Source organism: Cervus elaphus, chromosome 20, assembly GCF_910594005.1.
Source record: "Cervus elaphus chromosome 20, mCerEla1.1, whole genome shotgun sequence".
Classification (NCBI taxonomy): Eukaryota; Metazoa; Chordata; class Mammalia; order Artiodactyla; family Cervidae; genus Cervus; species Cervus elaphus.
Window position 1 is genome coordinate 115,122,604 of NC_057834.1, and position 17,360 is coordinate 115,139,963.

The 17,360-nt window shown below is 42.2% G+C and overlaps 1 protein-coding gene and 1 pseudogene across 1 annotated transcript in view; one reads left to right on the forward strand and one right to left on the reverse strand.

Annotated features, from left to right (window-relative positions):
* The window catches only part of LOC122676804 (calreticulin-like), a 49,327-nt gene extending 34,430 nt beyond the window's left edge, over window positions 1-14,897 (forward strand). Inside the window, 6 exon segments of the mRNA XM_043876372.1 lie at window positions 1,172-1,381; window positions 2,671-2,691; window positions 3,691-3,792; window positions 4,671-4,814; window positions 9,522-9,614; window positions 14,661-14,897. Coding sequence (XP_043732307.1) covers window positions 1,172-1,381; window positions 2,671-2,691; window positions 3,691-3,792; window positions 4,671-4,814; window positions 9,522-9,614; window positions 14,661-14,897 — 807 coding nt within the window.
* Window positions 14,898-16,000: 1,103 nt separating this feature from the next.
* Window positions 16,001-16,845, reverse strand: LOC122677742 (annotated as a pseudogene).
* Between the last annotated feature and the right edge of the window lie 515 nt (window positions 16,846-17,360).

Here is a 17,360-nt window from a genome sequence, read left to right on the forward strand (position 1 = left end):
AATCTTTATAACATCCCTCTAAATTAAGTACTATAATCTCCATTTTGCAGATTAGAAAATAAAAAATGGTATAAATTACAGGAGTTCACAGAAGAAACTGATCTGAAAGACAGGAAGTCATATAAAGTTGTATCTTGGAACAAGGCTCAGCAAGTTCCCATTCCCCACTGCTAGAAATTGGAAGAGATGGGGGAAGTGGGGAGTGCTGGACTTAGAAATAGGTGGTGAGTTTACCTTAGGAATATCTCGGCTAGAGAGATTTAGGTTGGCTGGAGGGTAATAGCTGGATTTCATCAGCAACTCAACAGGAAGTCACTGAATGTCAACTCTGTATTAGGCCTTGGACTGGGGATAAAGTAAGTTAGGCGTGACCTCTGGTCTCACAGAACTCAGAGTCTAGTAAAGGTAGGAGTCAAACAAAGGAGAATGACTATTTAGTGTAATGGGGGTCTATGAGAGCGTGGAGGAGACCCCACCGCCACCTGACCTGGTGTCTTAGGAAATGCTTCTTAGAAAAGTTTTCCCCTGAGCTGAACTTTGAATGATGAGCACGAATTGGCCTTATAAAGGATGATGACAAATTTTGGAAGGATTGAGCTACTAGAAGAGGTAATCATATGAGAAAAGTTGAGGAGGCTTGAGAAAGAGTAGCACTGAAGAAGTCTGGCCCAACTAGAGCACAGGGGGGAGGCAGAGACCGAGTCCAGAGCAGCCCCTAGAACCTGGGTCATTGGAAAACTTGTTTTCAGGGCAAAGTCCTTCGCTACCAGGTCAGTACAGGAGCTGTACATGCAGGGACTCCCTGGGATCCTGCTCAGGGTAGGCCTTGTTCTGGAACATGCAGATATAGCAGATGAGTCAGATACGATCCCTGCTATTGAGAAGCTTAGAGTCTAGTGGGACAGACAGAAAACTGGAAAAGAAAAAAGAATGACCAGAATTATGATGAAGGGAAGGATGGGAGCTAAGGGAGACCAGAGGAGTATGTACTTAGGAGAATGAGACCCAAAGACTCTTTTGGGTTAACCAGAGAAATAGGATGAGGAATATGATAAAGTGTGTTTGTGACTACGTGGGAGGTAGCATTCAGGAACTGAGGGTCTGTTTTAGATGGTGCATTTAATGCTTGATGTCCAACAGGGGACTGAAATATTCCTCTTTCCCTTTCTAGATCAATAAAGACACTCACCTGTACACTCTCATCATTCGCCCCAGTGCTACTTATGAGGTCAAAATCGACAATAAGCAAGTAGCAGCTGGGGATGTGGAGGATGAATGGGCCTTCTTGCCTCCTAAGAAGATAAAAGCCCCCTATGCCCAGAAACCAAGGAAATGGGATGAACGGCTGCAAATAGAAGATCCTGAAGATAAGAAACCTGAGGTCAGAAGGTATTTCCTGGGAGGCAACAGGGGATCTTAGCTGTGGGGATGGGCAAAGGAGGCTGGGAACAATGGGGCACAAATGGGAGACAACAGTCCCTCAAGGAGGTATCCAGCTAAATACTGGTATTCAAAGAAGCATGGAGGGAAGAGGAAAGCACCTCACACTTGTTCAGGATCTATTGATCCTGCTAGGAGCCTCGATGAGGATAAGGAAACTGACACTTAAAAATGAATGAAGTGACTTGCCCAAGCTCACATACATTAGAACTGACATTTGAACCTGGATATCTTTGACACCAAAGTTACTGAAATGGGAAATGTATGGAGTATATGGACTGATTCATTATTATTCACTGGAAAGCTGTATCGGATGCAGCTGTAAATAGAACAATTCAGGGACTGTGAATCCTCTTGGATTTCAGAATCTAGTGAGGGATGCAGGCAGGTACACAGATACAGGTCACTGTGTAATTAATGGTGAGAGTCAGGGAAGTCAAATCCTGTGGGAGCCATGAAAGTGAAGTCACTCAGTCATGTCCGACTCTTTGCGACCCTGTGGACTGTAGCCTACCAGGCTCCTCCCTCCATGGGATTCTCCAGGCAAGAATACTGGAGTGGGTTGCCATTTCCTTCTCCAGGGCAGCCATGACTAGGTTCCTAATTCAGGTTGAGTTGGGGTGTAGGTGGTGTTGGGACTCTGGGGTCAGACAGATATGGGTTTGTATGGGAGCACCACCATTTGCTAACTACAACATCCCACCTATAAACAGACCTTGGGCAAGGAACTTAGCTGCTATGAAATTTCACAAACAGGGCTTTTATAAAACCTATGTGTGAAAGTTGTTGTAAAGATTAAATGAGCTAATATATATAATTTAGTGCCTGGTACATAATAAGTCCTTAATACATGGCATTTATATGTTAATCATGTACTGAATTTCAAAGAGCAAATTCATTAGAGCAAGGGAAATTGAGTTGAAGGGAAGATATTCCAGACCCACAGCAGGTATGAAGACATATCACTTAAGCAGATAGTAACATGGTTATATGAAGTACTGAAAGCTGCAGTTTAGTATTTTGGGAACATAAAGTTCAAGGTGGAGAGTGAGTAGGAGATGAGTTGGAATGGTCTGTTGGAGCCAGGTCATGGAGGGCCTCACCTGCTGGGCTGCTGCTCCTCGGGGCAGAGCAGATTCAGCTTCATGTGGAAGAGATGCTCAGGGTTAATCGAGGAGCAGCATGGCACCCAGCAACTGGAATTCATTCCCTAAGGAGAGGCCTGTAGAGAAGTGGGCAAGGCCCAGCCATGTGTAAGGAGATTCAATGGGCTCCAAACCCAGGAGGAGAGAGGTATGGTCAGGGAATTAAGGCAGATGATCAAGCAGTGTCTGAACCTTCAGTATCCTGGGAAAATTACGGGCTGGGTTAGTTCCAGACCCAGCAGGCAGGCTCAAAGCAGCAAGACTAACCATTGACCCTTCCTCTTGGTGTGGACCGCGAACCTGATATAGTCAGGGATCTAGGCCTTGGGCAGAGGGGAGAGGCTCAGGCCTCTATGCTCCCTGTTGAGGGGACCTAGAGAAGGTAGAAACTACTTAGGTAGGCTGGACCTATCAAATCCATAGACCCCAGGATAAGATGCTGACTGTTAATATTTCAGAACCACAAAGCAGCTGAGAGAGCCCAGGAACCTGGGAACTTTATGCTGGTGAATGACTGTGGGCCTAGTGGGCTTGGCATCAAAGCCTTTATTCAAGTCCGAGAAATGGTCAGCACCAAGGTGAACTGTCAGGTAGATAGACCAGAACTTCAGAGGCTCCAGAGCAGAAGAAATATGAAAGTTAGGACAGGCTGTAACTTGGAGTTCTGTCTTAGGAAATAGAAGGGATCTGGGGTACAAAGGAGGACTGATACAGATCTGGGAGCATGCTGGTGTCCAAACCAGGTCATTAAAACATGTCTTTAGGAAGAGGGACCCAGGCTAGAAGATTTGTTCTAATAATGGGGCATATGACTGTGGAAGGGAAAGGGCCAGGATAAGGAAAACGCCCAGCTTCTTTGAGCTTAAAGTTGTTAGGGTCAGAAGGATGGAGAATTTGAGGAGAGGCTGGATTGCTTAATAGCTTTTTCTCTGCTGTATGTATCGGATTTGTTTGCAGAGTCCTGAGCTGGGCTTTCATAGGGGTGAGGACAGGAGAGCAGCAGGGGCAAGGCGCCAGGTCCACTTGACTGTACTCTGGACCCCAGTTTCACTCTGGCCCACCCATCTGTCTTCATGGAGGAACATTTCATTTTGGGACTGGGAAGACTGAATACATCCCTGACCCGGGTGCCAAGAAGCCAGACAACTGGAATGAAGCAATGGATGGGGAGTGGGAAGGGCCCCTGATACCAAACTTGAAATATAAGGTGAGCAGTGGTGCGGGGGTGGGGGGGTCTCACCTTTCAACCAGTGTGAGAAATAAGACAGAAGAGATGTAAACTTTAATTTACAGAACAGAAACACTAAGATCCTGTGGTCATCCTTCTGCTTCCCCACTGCCCCCTGCCCTGTTTCCCTCCATGAGGTTGTAGCTTCATCTGGGCCCTGTACTCAGGGCTGTGTCTGACTGGGAGCAGGTGGGCTGGTCAAGGTCGACGCTGGGAGGCAGAGGTCCAGGGAGCCCTAGGCAAGGAGTTTGTCCCAAGTGGTGGATAACAGCCAAAGGAACATGATCAAAACAGGAAATGGGTCTGGGGTCAGGGACCAGAAGTCTCAGAAGTGGTCCAGAAAGGGGAAGAGTAGGACATGAATAGCCAAACATGCTGGGGTAGGGGGGGCTTCTTTTTAAGGGCCAAGTCCTGACCTCATGTCAGAAGTGAGAGGGAGCTAAAGGAGTCAACTATCAAATGGTCCAGAGATAGAATTGACTGAAATAAGCATTGTTTTATTTGGTCCCAGTTTCCTGTGCTGCACACCAGGAAGAGAATGGCCCCAAGTCCAGAGTCCTCAGATGGTGTTCCCTGTGAGGCTACGTTTCTTAACCCCATGATCGAATTTGCACAGAGAACTGGGACCAGGCTCATAATGGGTCTCTGCCACCTTGTTCAGATCCCTCTGGGGAGAAAGGGGAACCTGGAAGGGTCTTGTGAGTTAGCTCAAAGAAAAGGAAAGAAGCTCCAGGAAGCCTGCTCTGAATCTTTATGCCTAATCCACAATTGTCTTTATAAACTGATTAGTCTTTCTAATTGCACGAGAAGAATGGAAAAATACTAACGCCATGTTCACTCTTTGGTTCTTTGCTTAGGGGCAATGGAAACCTCGGACCACTGACAATCCCAATTACCAGGGGGAGTGGATTCATCCAGAAATAGACAACCCTGAATATAAGCCTGACCCCAACATTTGCCACTATTACAACATCAGTGTCCTTGGCCTGGACCTTTGGCAGGTAAAGCTCTCTGGGCTCAGAGCCATTGAACAACAGTCCCTCTGAAGTTTCCACAAAGTGGAGAGAGCTCCAGTCTGGAAATTACAAGAGCTGAATGAGTCTTGTTCTTTCTAAATCTCAAACTATTCATCTTTAAAATGGGGCTAGTTATATTTATCCTGATAATTATAATGGCTAAAATTTACTGAGTCTCTACCCTGTACCAAGCTCTATTTCAGGGACTCTGCAAATGCCATTTAATTCTCATTATGAAATCCCCTGTACCTAAATGTGGAAACTGACATTCAGCAAAGTTAGCTAATTTGCCCGAAGACACATCTGGAAAGCAGAGAAGCTGAGATTTGAGTATAGGCCTTTCTGAGGCTAGATTCAGTGTTCTAATAGTTTGCATTAGAATGAATGCAAACTATATGAATCTTGGGGGGGTAGTTCTGGAGATAAAAGGGAATCAGAGATGTGGTAAAACTCTGAAATGCTAAAATCCCCAGAGAGAGTTTGGGGCTGATTGTCCCAGCCATGATGACAAATCCTGACCTCGCCTCCCTCTTCTCTGCCAGTTACCTTTCCTGGCTCTGACTGGAAGGCAAAGAGGGGGGCTCAGAAACTCAGGCCGTCAGATTGTTGTTTTCTTTCAATGAGACCTATTACGATTCTTCCCCAACTCAGGAGAAGAGAGTACCTCAAGAGCATGCCCCAGAGGGAAAACTTTAGCCCAGGAGACCTCTTGGAATCTACAATCTATGTAGTGGAATTCCCTTGGAGAGGAAAGGAAAGTAAACATTACTATCTGCTTATTATTACCCCATGTTACATTTGAGAGACTTTAGAATCAGAAATGTCACGTGATGTGCCCAAGAGCACACAGGTAGTGCATGGGAGAGACAGGATTCAAAGACCTGTCAGCCTAAGTCCGTAACTGACTACATCCACTGTACAATGGAGCCTCTAGAAAGTGATGCCACTGGTTCTTGGGTGTATTCTGGAATGTTCCATGGCCAGGGAAATCTCTGTCTCTGACCAGTGATTTCTACAATTCAGGGCTGCTAAAGGTCTCTTGAACAGACACCCGCTATTTGAAATTTTCTTGGATTATTTATTTCAACTTTATTCATTTCCTGATTCAGTGACATCAGCATACAAGTGCAAGGAGATGAGGTAGGTAAATTACCAGGTACACAGTAGGGGTTCAGGAGAGAAGGAAGGAAGAAAGAACAGAGGGACATATGTTCTTCTTTCTTTGCTTTCTTATCTAAAGAATATGGATACAGTCTCTGCAAATTCCCATTACCTCTTTTTTTCAGCTGTCCCTTTTTAATAATAGGAACTTTCTACATCTTGTAAAAATATGTGGTCATGTTAACATGCCTAACCTGATTGTTTCCTTAAAATGCATTGGGGTTTTTTTAAGGCACACACTAAACAGTATCTTTGTTCATTTACAAAATTTTAAAATTATTTGGCACTAATTTCTCTGAGTTCTATCTTTCTCCCCAATAGGCAAAATTTCCTATTTGAGAATTTAAACCGTGCTGAAAGAGTGTTTCTCAAACTGTCACATGCATATGAATCACTCAGATCTTAATAAAATGCAGATTCTGATCCAGCAGGTCTGGGATGAATCTTAAGAGACAACATTTCTGAAACTCCAGCAAGATCTCTTTATCTATTTTTCCTCTTGTAACACAGTTCTGCACAATGCTGAGATCACCCTTGCAGGCATCCTGTTAAGTTCTAGTTGGGTCTGGCACTCCCAAGTCCTACTCCACCCTACTCACTCAGCCAATCCAGCATATCCAGCTTACCACAGGATCCCTGAATCTCCTTGGAAAGCCTAGTGACTCTCAGCGTGGAAATGGGCGGGGATGCACTCACTGGCTCTACTCCAGCCTGGGTTTCCGAATGCTCTGTGAACCCATCACCCTCTGCATCAGGTCCTAGCCTCATAAGTTTCTTAACCTTTCTGCTTAGTTCCTGGCCCAGCCTTCTCTCTTCCATACAAAATTCCTTTTCTTTCCTTCTGTTTTTTCCTCTTAGGCAGAAGATACTGCCGTCTTTCATTGGGACTGAGCCTGGGAGGAGATGGCAGTGAACAAAGAAAATACTTTCTCTTAGCTTTGGGACTCCTTATGATCTTTGAAGGAGTATAGCCTAGCAGTCATAATGCAGAGCATGTTGACATTCCTTAGGTCATATGGTCTGTGTCACAGCCCTATGGGGCTGGAAGATAGGGTTTATCATCTTTATTTTACTGACCAAGAAGTGGAGGGCTTAGAGAGGTCACGTGACTTGTCAAGATCTCATAGCTAGTAAGTGGCTCTTTCCATTTTATGATTCAAGTGGGACATCAAGGAAACTAGGTAACTTCCAGTGAATTAATTTTTTAGGCTTTATAGTCTCACAAAAGTCTTTCTCACAAGTTCTCTCCTGAGAAGTGTGTGAAGGAAACAGGGAAGTTATATTTTCTTCCATTGTCCAGATAAAAACATGGAGACACAGAGAGGATAGAGTAGACCGAGGTCCCTCCACTAGTGAGGTTTAGGAAGCAGGACTGGCCCTCATGTCCTGATTCTCAGCTGGAGGCAGAGCCGTGAGTTTAGTGTAAGGGGGTGGAGGTAAAGGAGCACCTGAAGAGAACAGGGGAGATTGGAAACATTTCTTGTGGGAGTAGGAAAAATGGAAGAGCCAAAAAATGAGCAGTTCTCTAACCAAGGCTGCTGACAACTCAGAAAAGAAAAACAAAACAAAACATTCAACTCAAAAAAGAAAAAAAAACAATTCCAAAGAAAAAAATCGTAAAGTTTCATAAAAAATTATTAAAACAAATTTTTTGAATGGCTCAGAGGAAATTAACAATCTCTATACAACGTGGTTATTTTGTCATTTATTTTTCTGCTGAAGGCAGGGTTGGTGGGATGATATAAGCCAAATAAACTTCCTTCTTATTTAAAAAAGCAAAACAAAACTTTTTTTAAACCTGAGAGGGAGGCTATGGTGATAACACATGCTGCAAACTTTCTCTTGGTCACACAACTGCTCTCACACAACTAATTTGCTGATTTATTTAACATAGTGCTGAAGTTTAAAAATCCAGAATGACCCTCCTGTGTTTCTTTTGAAACATATGGAGACACAGAAAAATTATGATAAAAACTTACCATTTATCAAATGACTATTATAAACACTGTGTTTTACATGTATTATTTCTAATGCTCATGACAACACTGCAAGGAAGTTATTTTTAATACTTCACTTAAGAGGGAATAAATAGATGGGGAAACAATGGAAACAGTGACAGACTTTATTTTCTTGGGCTCTAATATCACTGCAGATGGTGACTGCAGCCATGAAATTAAAAGATGCTTGCTCCTTGGAAGAAAAGCTATGACAAACCTAGACAGCATATTAAAAAGCAGAGACATACTTTGTTAACAAAGGTCCGTCTAGTCAAAGTATGGTTTTTCCAATAGTCATATACAAATAAGAGAGTTGAACCATAAAGAAAGTTGAGCATTCAAGAATTGATGCTTTTGAAGTGTGGTGTTGGAGAAGACTCTTGAGGGTCCCTTGGACTGCAAGGAGATCCAACCAGTCCATCCTAAAGGAAATCAGTCCTGAATATTCATTGGAAGGACTGATGCTGGAGCTGAAGCTCCAATACTTTGGCCACCTGATGTGAAGAACTGACTTCTTGGAAAAGACCCTGATGCTGGGCAAGATTGAAGGCATGAGGAGAAGGGGACGACAGAGGATGAGACGGTTGGATGGCATCACTGACTCGATGGACATGAGTTTGAGCAAGCTCCAGGAGTCAGTGATGGACAGGGACTGCAGCCTGGCATGCTGCAGTCCATGGGGTTGCAAAGAGTTGGACACGACTGAGCAACTGAACTGAACTATGAGGGAATAGGCTCAGAGGAGTTGAATAACATCTCCAAAGTCACACAGATACTATGTGGTTGAGCTGGTCTGACTCCATGACCTCTGCTCTTTCTATTCTATTTCTTTATCATTGATAAATGCTGAAAGTATTTTTTTCAGCTATTCCTCATGACATGTGGGATCTTAGTTCCCTGACTAGGGATCGAACCAGTGCCTCTTGCAATGGAATTCTGGGTTTTTAACCACTGGACCATCAGGGAACTCCAATGAATACTGAAATTATTATATACTATTGACTAATTCATCTTTTTCTGTAATTGTAAATATTAAATATGTTATTTTAAGAAAATAGAGAAATATGGTAGAGAACTGTGCTCACACTTCTTGTCAAACTTTTCTTTTCCTTGTATTCTTTTAGTTTTTCTGACTATATTGAGGAGAGAACCTTAAAAAGGCATCTGTAAGTGATAGCAGAGGTAGATGCCGCCAATCTGAACTGGGGCAAGAACCACTGGGCAGCAATTTGGAGCCTGACAGAGTGATGGAAATTTCTTCACAACCCTCTGAAAGAGTTGTCAGAGGCTTGGGGGACATAGCACCTTGGGAAACAGTAAAGTAACTTATTTCTAGAGCAGATCAGCTAAGGTGGTACAGCATTCTGGAGCTTTTCTATTCTTAATCACCTTTGTATTCCCTCACTCCACCTCAGTTATTGATTAAAATCACTGGGCTCCTGGCCTGGGAATCTGCATTTTGCAAAGCTTCCAGTTGATATTTTTTAAGCCGGTCGACCTAGTTCTAATAATCCCATTGTTTTCATTTCAACAGGTGAAATCAGGCAGCTTCTTTGACAATTTCCTTCTTACAAATGATGATGAGTTTGCAGAGGAGGTTGGAAATATGACCTGGGGAACAAGAAAAGTAAGATATTCACTCATATGGATTTCCAGATGTCTGACGCCTCAGCTGTGCACTGTTCTCTGCATTTAAAAAATCAGTCTCGTAGTCATTGTCTCATTTGCTGGTTACGTGGCCCTGAGAGGCAGGGTAAAGAATTTGTATTCATTGGACATCTATAACCTTGTACATGACTCTGAATATTTCCAAAAGTCTTCCCACTTAGCCCTTAAAACAACCCAGCAAGACAGACATTAGAGTTTGTTTGTTTGTTTTTAATTTCGATGGAAGTAGCATTGCTTTACAATGTTGTGTTAGTTTCTACTGCACAGCAGAATTAATCAACTATACATAGTCCACAGGGTCGCCAAGAGTCGGACATGACTGAGCGACTGAACCAAACTGATACATATATATATATCCCCCCTTTTCAGATTTCCTTCTAATTTAGGTCACCACAGTTCATTAAGTAGAGTTTTCTATATTACTGCAGTGTATACTTAGTTGTGTGTTTCATATATAGTATCTAATAGTGCATATGTGCCACAAGGCAGATATTTTTATTCCCACTTTTCAGATGTAGGAATTGAGATTCAGAGAGTATATATAAACTGTGCAAGGTCACACACAACCTTTAACTTGTTGAATCAGAATGCACACACCTGTGTCACATTTCCTGCTCATAGTATGGTGACCGTGGAGGGAGCCACTGAAGCCATTTCTGATGGATGATTTGTAGAAGGAAACAAGGTGTTAGTGCTCTCTACTAGCTTCCCTGCTCTCCTAGAACTATTTTATGGGTGGAGTGATACTTGGGACAATAGCTTCTTAATGGAGCCGCCCTTCATCCAGACCTCCTGGTTCTGCAGGAAGGGCCACTGAAGCAGGTTTGCGGCCAAAGCCTGATTACCCTAAAGGCAGACAAGGCCCATGCTTACATAAGTAGCAAAGCACAGGCATCATAAAGAGATTTTTGAGAGAACTTTAGTATTTAAACTTTTCAAAGAGGCAGTGATACAGTCACCATAGAAAAAAATAAAAGTTAGACATTTTTACACTTTTTAGTCTGGTTTTATTTTTATTTTGAGGTTATCATCTAACATTGTTTTATTGAGGTAATATTACATATTGGTTAAGAACATGAGTTTTAGAGCTAGATTGCTTAGGTTCAAATCCAGGCTCTGTTACTTGCTAGCTGTAGGATCTTGGGCAAGTTATTTAACCTCTTCAGTCTCCTCATCTATAAATTGTGAATAAGATAGCAATTATCTTATAAGTCCCTGGCACATAGTAAAGTGAAGTCTCTCAGTTGTGTCTGACTCTTTGCGACCCCATGGACTGTAACCTACAAGACTCCTCTGTCCATGGAATTTTTCAGGCTAGAGTACTGGAGCGGGTTGCCATTTCCTTCTCCAGGTTATCTTCCCAATCCAGGGATCGAACCCAGGTCTCCTGCATTGTAGGCAGACACTTTACCGTCTGAGTCACCAGGGAAGCCTTTAAATGTTGCTTACTCAACAAAGCCTCTTTGGACCAAAGAGCAAAATCCCCATGATGACAGGCATATAGTAACTGATCAATAAATGGTACTTATTATTATTAACCTGTATATTCACTTGGCAAATATTTGTTGAGTACCTGTTCAAAGTACTATTGTAGTTGTTGGGGATATGCCAGTGAAATAAAATAGAAAAGTTTCCACCCTCACGGGGCTTACATTCAGGGGAAACCAACAAGAAACATATAAAGAAGCAAATATATATGATGAGATGGTGAGATAAACTACAGAGGACAAAACAGCAATAGAGAGGCCTGTTATCATGGGGATTTTGCTCTTTGGTCAGGAGATGCTTTGTTGAGTAAGCAACATTTAAGTAACTTGGAGGAATAAGGAGCAAACCACACAGATATTTGGGAAGAAAAGCCTCTGGTAGAGAGAAGAGCAAATGCAAAGTCCCTGAAATAGAAGCATAACTTGCTTGTCCAAGAAAGAGTAAGAAGGACAATGTAACTAGAGCTGAGTGAGAGAAAGAGAGTAGTTGCCGCCATTTCTCTGAATAAAATGGGGAGCCATTTTTAGCAAAGGAGTGATATGAACTGGCTCATAGATGAATATGTTACTCTGGTTGCTGTGTTGCAAAAGACTGTAGGAATAAAGGCAGAAGTGAGTGGTGGTGGTGAAGACAGAAATGTTCAGATTCTAGATTCATTTTGAAGGCAAAATTCACAGGAATGATGGATTAGATACAAAATATGAGTGGGAGTAAAGAGGGATGGCTCCAAAGTTTTTGACTCCAGTGATTAGAAGGGTGGCGTTATTGAGATAGGGAAGAACAGGAAGGAGCATATTTGGTGTAGGAGTGGGGACAGAAACAAATAACATATTATTAAATGTTAAGTCAGATATGATGATTAGAAATCCAAATGTCAATGAGGCAACTGGATACAACCTAAATAAGAGATATAATAGTATATTTGAGAGCCATCATCCTACAGGTAATACTTGAAGCCCCATGACTCTGGATGAAATCCCCTATGGAGAGGGTCTATATAGAAGGAAGATTCAAGGATGAGCTTTGGAAAGAAAGTGAAGTCACTCAGGCACGTCCTACTCTTTGCGACCCCATGGACTGTAGCCCGCCAGGCTCCTCAATCCATGGGAGTTTTCCAGGCAAGAATACTGGGGTGGGTTGCCATTTCCTTCTCCAGATGATCTTCCCTTCCCAGGGATTGAACCCCGGTCTCCCGTATTGCAGGCAGACTCTTTACTGTCTGAGCCACCAAGGAATCCTGAAGAGCTTTGGAGCACCCCAGTATTTAGAGATCAGGGAGAAAAAGTGGAACCAGTGAAGAAGACAGAAAGAGTAGCCGATGAGGTAGGAAGAGAACCAGAAGAGTATCCTGTAGACCAAGTGAAGAAAGCATTTTAAGGGGAAAAGGAGTGATCAATCGTATTGGATGGTCAATAAAGATGAGGACTTAGAATGGACCACTGAATTTAGTAACATGGAGTTCATTGGTGACTCTGACAAGAGCAGTTTCAGTGAAGAGGTACAGGGAAAAAATGGATTTGAAGAAGAATGAAAGAAGAACAACCAGAGACATAAGTATAAGCTAGTGTTCTGAGGAGTTTTGTGGTAAAAAAGGGTAGAGAGAATAGGGTGACAGGTAAAGGGAAATGTTGGTCAAGACTTTTTGACCAACGTGCCTGCTTTTATGTTAATGGGAATGATACAATAAAGAGAAAAACAATATTGGAGAAAAAGAGAAGAATTGATAGAGCACTATTCTTGAGACTATGAAAGTGGGTGAGATCTAGTGCTCAAGGTGCACTGGCTTCCCATAGGAATACAGATATTTCATCCATAATGACAGGAAAAAAAGGAATGACTATATAAAAAATATAGGCAGGTGGGTAGATGTGGTGGTGACAGTACATGTAGTTAGATTCTCTGGGAAGCAGACAGACACCAAGATGGTGTTAGAAATGTAAGTGATTTATTGCGAGTAATGCCTGGGAAAGATGAAGGGTAGAGGGTGTAGGAATAGGCACTTCTGAAAGGAGAAAGGGAAAGGAGGGTTGGGTAGGAATTATAGCTAAATGCAGTGCAGCTCTGAGAAAACCTGGTTAGCCCAATATGGCTCCAGGGGAAAAGAAGGAGAGTGAATCAAACACAGAACTATAGTAGGCTCACCAGTTACCACTAAGGTCTCACTTGAGTTCAGTTTTAATGAATTTAAAATGACAATCAATTTGTTTTTATTATTTTCTCTAGTCATTCTCTCTGCTTAGGTGCAGGCATGGCAAAATGGAATTAATCAGATTTGAGGACCTGTCCAACTAACAGGGAAGGGCAAGGGAGTTGAAGATGATTGCAAGAGAGTAATCACATAAAAATACAGAAAGGAGGATAGTGAAGGTATGAGTTGGATGAGGTCCAATGACAAGGAAATGGTTCAATGGATTGTTATAGGTCCAGGCAGGCTTGAGGAGTTGGTAGAGTTTGGTTACCTTTGGCAAGATCTGCTTTGGTAAAGAATGGAGGGTAGAAACAGATGAGTGAGTAGAGCAGTGAGAGGGAAGTAAAGAAATAGAAACGTTAACTGTGGCCAGTGCTTTCCAAGCACAAGAAAATGAAGGCTTGACCGAAAGAGGGAGTATGCCCCCGCAACACAACGAGGCAAACACAACGAGATGTCAAGCATTTGCTCCCAGTAGGATTGTCGAGGGCTCCAGCCTATGGGGCATGCAGTTTCTCAATCTAGCTTTGTCTCCCAGGACTGGGTAAAAGACTACTTGGCCTAGATTCTCTATGTTGAGGATTAAAGACCTAGAGGAGTTCCAACTCTGTCCTTTCTTTAAGGGCCCTCTGAGCAGTAAAATTTATGATAATGGCTCTAAGGATCAAATTCTAGAACCTGGATGACCCATTAGAGATCACAGAATCCCACTTCTGACTGCAAGTTTGTAGTTGCTATAGTTCAAAAGCAAATTCAGCGTGAATTTATTTTTGACATAAATCCCAACAGTATTTTTTAAACCGTGTCCTACCTAGAGTAATGCAAACAAAAGCAAAAAATAAACAAATAAAACCTAAAAAAAAAAAAGCAAACTCAAAGAGCTTCATTAAAACTATTTTACAGTAATACAGCAGAAAGAGGGTCAAACTCAGAACCAGAAAACCTGATTTCTAATTCTAGTTCCACAACTCACTCACTGTATAGCTTGGGCAAGTCATTTAATCAATATGAACCTCATATTCCTAGAAAATGCAACCTTGTACATTGTTGTAAGGAATAGAAATAGCATGTGTATATTGTCTCACACCATGCTTAGCAGTGCTGTAGGCATTGAGTAAATGTTTGTTGAATCTGAACCAATTTTACTTATGAACAAATTATACACACGCATACTTCTTTCCACTCCACACATACTAAAAATTTGTATGTAAATAAACACCATACCACAAATCTTTAAGTGTGTGGGGAGATGCCAGATGTTTCTAAAGTGATTCAACTTTGTTTATAGCATCTGTAAATTACTATTTTGAAATTTCATACTCTAAAGAGGATGTAGATAAGCAATGGAGAGAACTGTATGAAGAAATGGAAAAAAGAAAACAGGAAGAAGAAGCCAAGAAGAAAGAGGAAAGGGAATATGACATTTGGGGAACTGAAGAAAAGGGAAGTGAAGAAGATTCTGCTGAGGAATCAGGAAATGACAGGCAGCTGAAGGAAGATGATGATGAAAGAGCATTTCTGGGTGAAAATGTAGAAGTCTGTGTTGACCGGAAGGATGAACTATAACTGGTAAAAGGTGCTCCCCACTTAGAGGCAAATGATACTGCATAGAAGGAAGAATGTTCAGGAGTTTGGGCAAAATCTAGGGAGCAAAATTACTTGCTCTTTTTGAATGAACACTGAATTTGTATTTCTATCCTATCATCTTCACTCTGTATGTCTTTGGGAAAGTCCCACCAACTTTAGGGGCTTCTATTTTCTTGTCAATGGAAACCTGTTTCATGAGGTTGTTTTAAGGATTAAATTAGTGATGTGTATAAAGTACCTGATATAAATATTCAGTCAACCAGTAGTAGCTATTACTACTATCATTTTCATGGTGTTTATAAAATTAATTGACAGTAAAAGAGCTTCTTTATAAACTCAAGCCTCACTCTCAATTTATTCCAGTATATACAATAATTTTATTTTATTTTAATATCTATATTATTTAGTATTTACTGAGCAGTTCTGATAGTTGTATTTGTGGGAATGCTAGTTGATGTTTTCTTCTTGCAGGTGTATCAAGCACTTAAAAGCAAAATCGGACTTCCTCTTTTTTTTTTTTTTTTTTAGTGGAGTGCAGTTTATTACACCGGCGGGCCCAAGGCAGAGTCTCCTCTTAGCCAAGGACCCCGACCAGCATTTGTGAAAATCTTTTATACCCCATGTGTCCAAACCCACTACCCCAATTCCCTTGAGACTTACATAAACAAAGGAAGGGTAAATACAACTACAATAACCCCATCATTCACGTGTTATGTGTTCAAACAGTCAATAATCAATAAGCCCGCAGTTACGTTCCAAATAGTTAATAACCGATAAGCCTGTGCTTACATTCTGATAGATAGTGTCTGGAGGCAGGGGTGATTAGTGTCTGTTTTCTCTTCTTCAAGATTCCCCTGCCCAGAGGGGGGTCTTATCCTTCCATTGTCATTCCCACAGGTGCTAAGCACAGAGTTCAGAGTCCACTGGAGAGGTGGCCGCGCACGATCAGCACAGACAGGCCTGAGATGGAGTCCAGGCCCTATGAATTCCTTCTTCATTCCCCCCTCTTGATGCTCTTAGTTTCCATAACGAGCATCATTTATTGAGATATATTGTACCTTAGCCCTCCTGCCACCCACATGAGAGAATGCTATCAGCCTCTGGGTTACAAAATTCACAAGGCATTGTAGGAAGCAGGGCCCACAAAGCAGTATGATCAAGATTACTATAACAACAGTTCATTAGACATGGCTTTCACTTGATTTTGCATATCCTCCAAGGCAGTAGATACATCTTCAGACAGGTCAGGGGTTAAACACCATTCGCCAAAGTCCCTCCTTGGGCTGCTGTGAGTATGTCTAATGCCATCCTATTTTGAATTACTGCCTTCCTCATCTGAATCTGTTCTTCGTTCAAAGCTTGAATGGCTTTACTACTGTCTAAGAGGGCCTGTTTAATGAAATTAGTTAAGGCCTCTACCTTAACCATGATATCCATTGTCCCTACAGAGGGTATAAACAAGGCAGCAAGATAGTCATACCATTGGAACACAGATCGTGTCCATCTTGCATGCAGATAAGGCAGGTTTACTGGAGGCTGGTGTAGGCTAGGCTTAATTCTGCCATGGGCGAAAGCAAATCGTAATGTGCAACGCCGCACCCAGCCAACTGGTAACCGTGGCCATAAGTTAAGCCCACAGAGCCACTGGGTCCCATTGGGGGCTACCCAGCGGATTCCAGGATTATATTTCCAGTCAGAACCGGGCCACTGAGCAGACTGATTGGGGTGATAGGTAACTTCCAAGATTTGTTTACTTTGTTCAGGGGACAAATAACAATTCTTTTGGGTCTAGGGGATGGTCTCCAAATCCAACTTTCTGTTCTTTTTGTTCCCAGCAAATAGTAGCAGGGGCAATCAACTGTCCTTTCTCAGGAGTCATCTAGAAATATTCATCCCAGACCTGGTAGTATTGCTCAAGGTACCGGGAGGCCTGTCCCACTTTTGTAAGGGAGCCCTTTTCGTCTTTAATTCTCATATATGAGGTATAAGCCCGGACTTCCTCTTAAACAGTGATACTCTGTGAAACTCCTTTTGCTTCTCTGCTGTTTGGGGCCCTAATTTTTTAATTAATTACTACTTGTTTGCAGGTTTGCTGGTTTTATGTTTTGGTACTTTTCTGTACCACTGGCACACAACATCATTATATGCATTCACATAGCTCTTTACAGGTCACAAAGCACTTTCCTATCAATTTGAGGAGCTCCTGCAATGTGCTCATTTAACCCTCAGAGAAGCCATTGTATAGGATACCATTATTATCTCCCTTTTACAGATGCAGGAAGTGCTAAGAGCAGGGAAGTCACTTGCTCAGGTCAGCCCGTGAGGGACGGGGCCAGTATCTGAATTCAAGTTTGTCTGGTTCCAAAGATTATCCTTCCATTGCATTAGACTGTTGAATGAGTGAGTATTACTATTGAATACAGATAGTAGGCAAGTCCCACA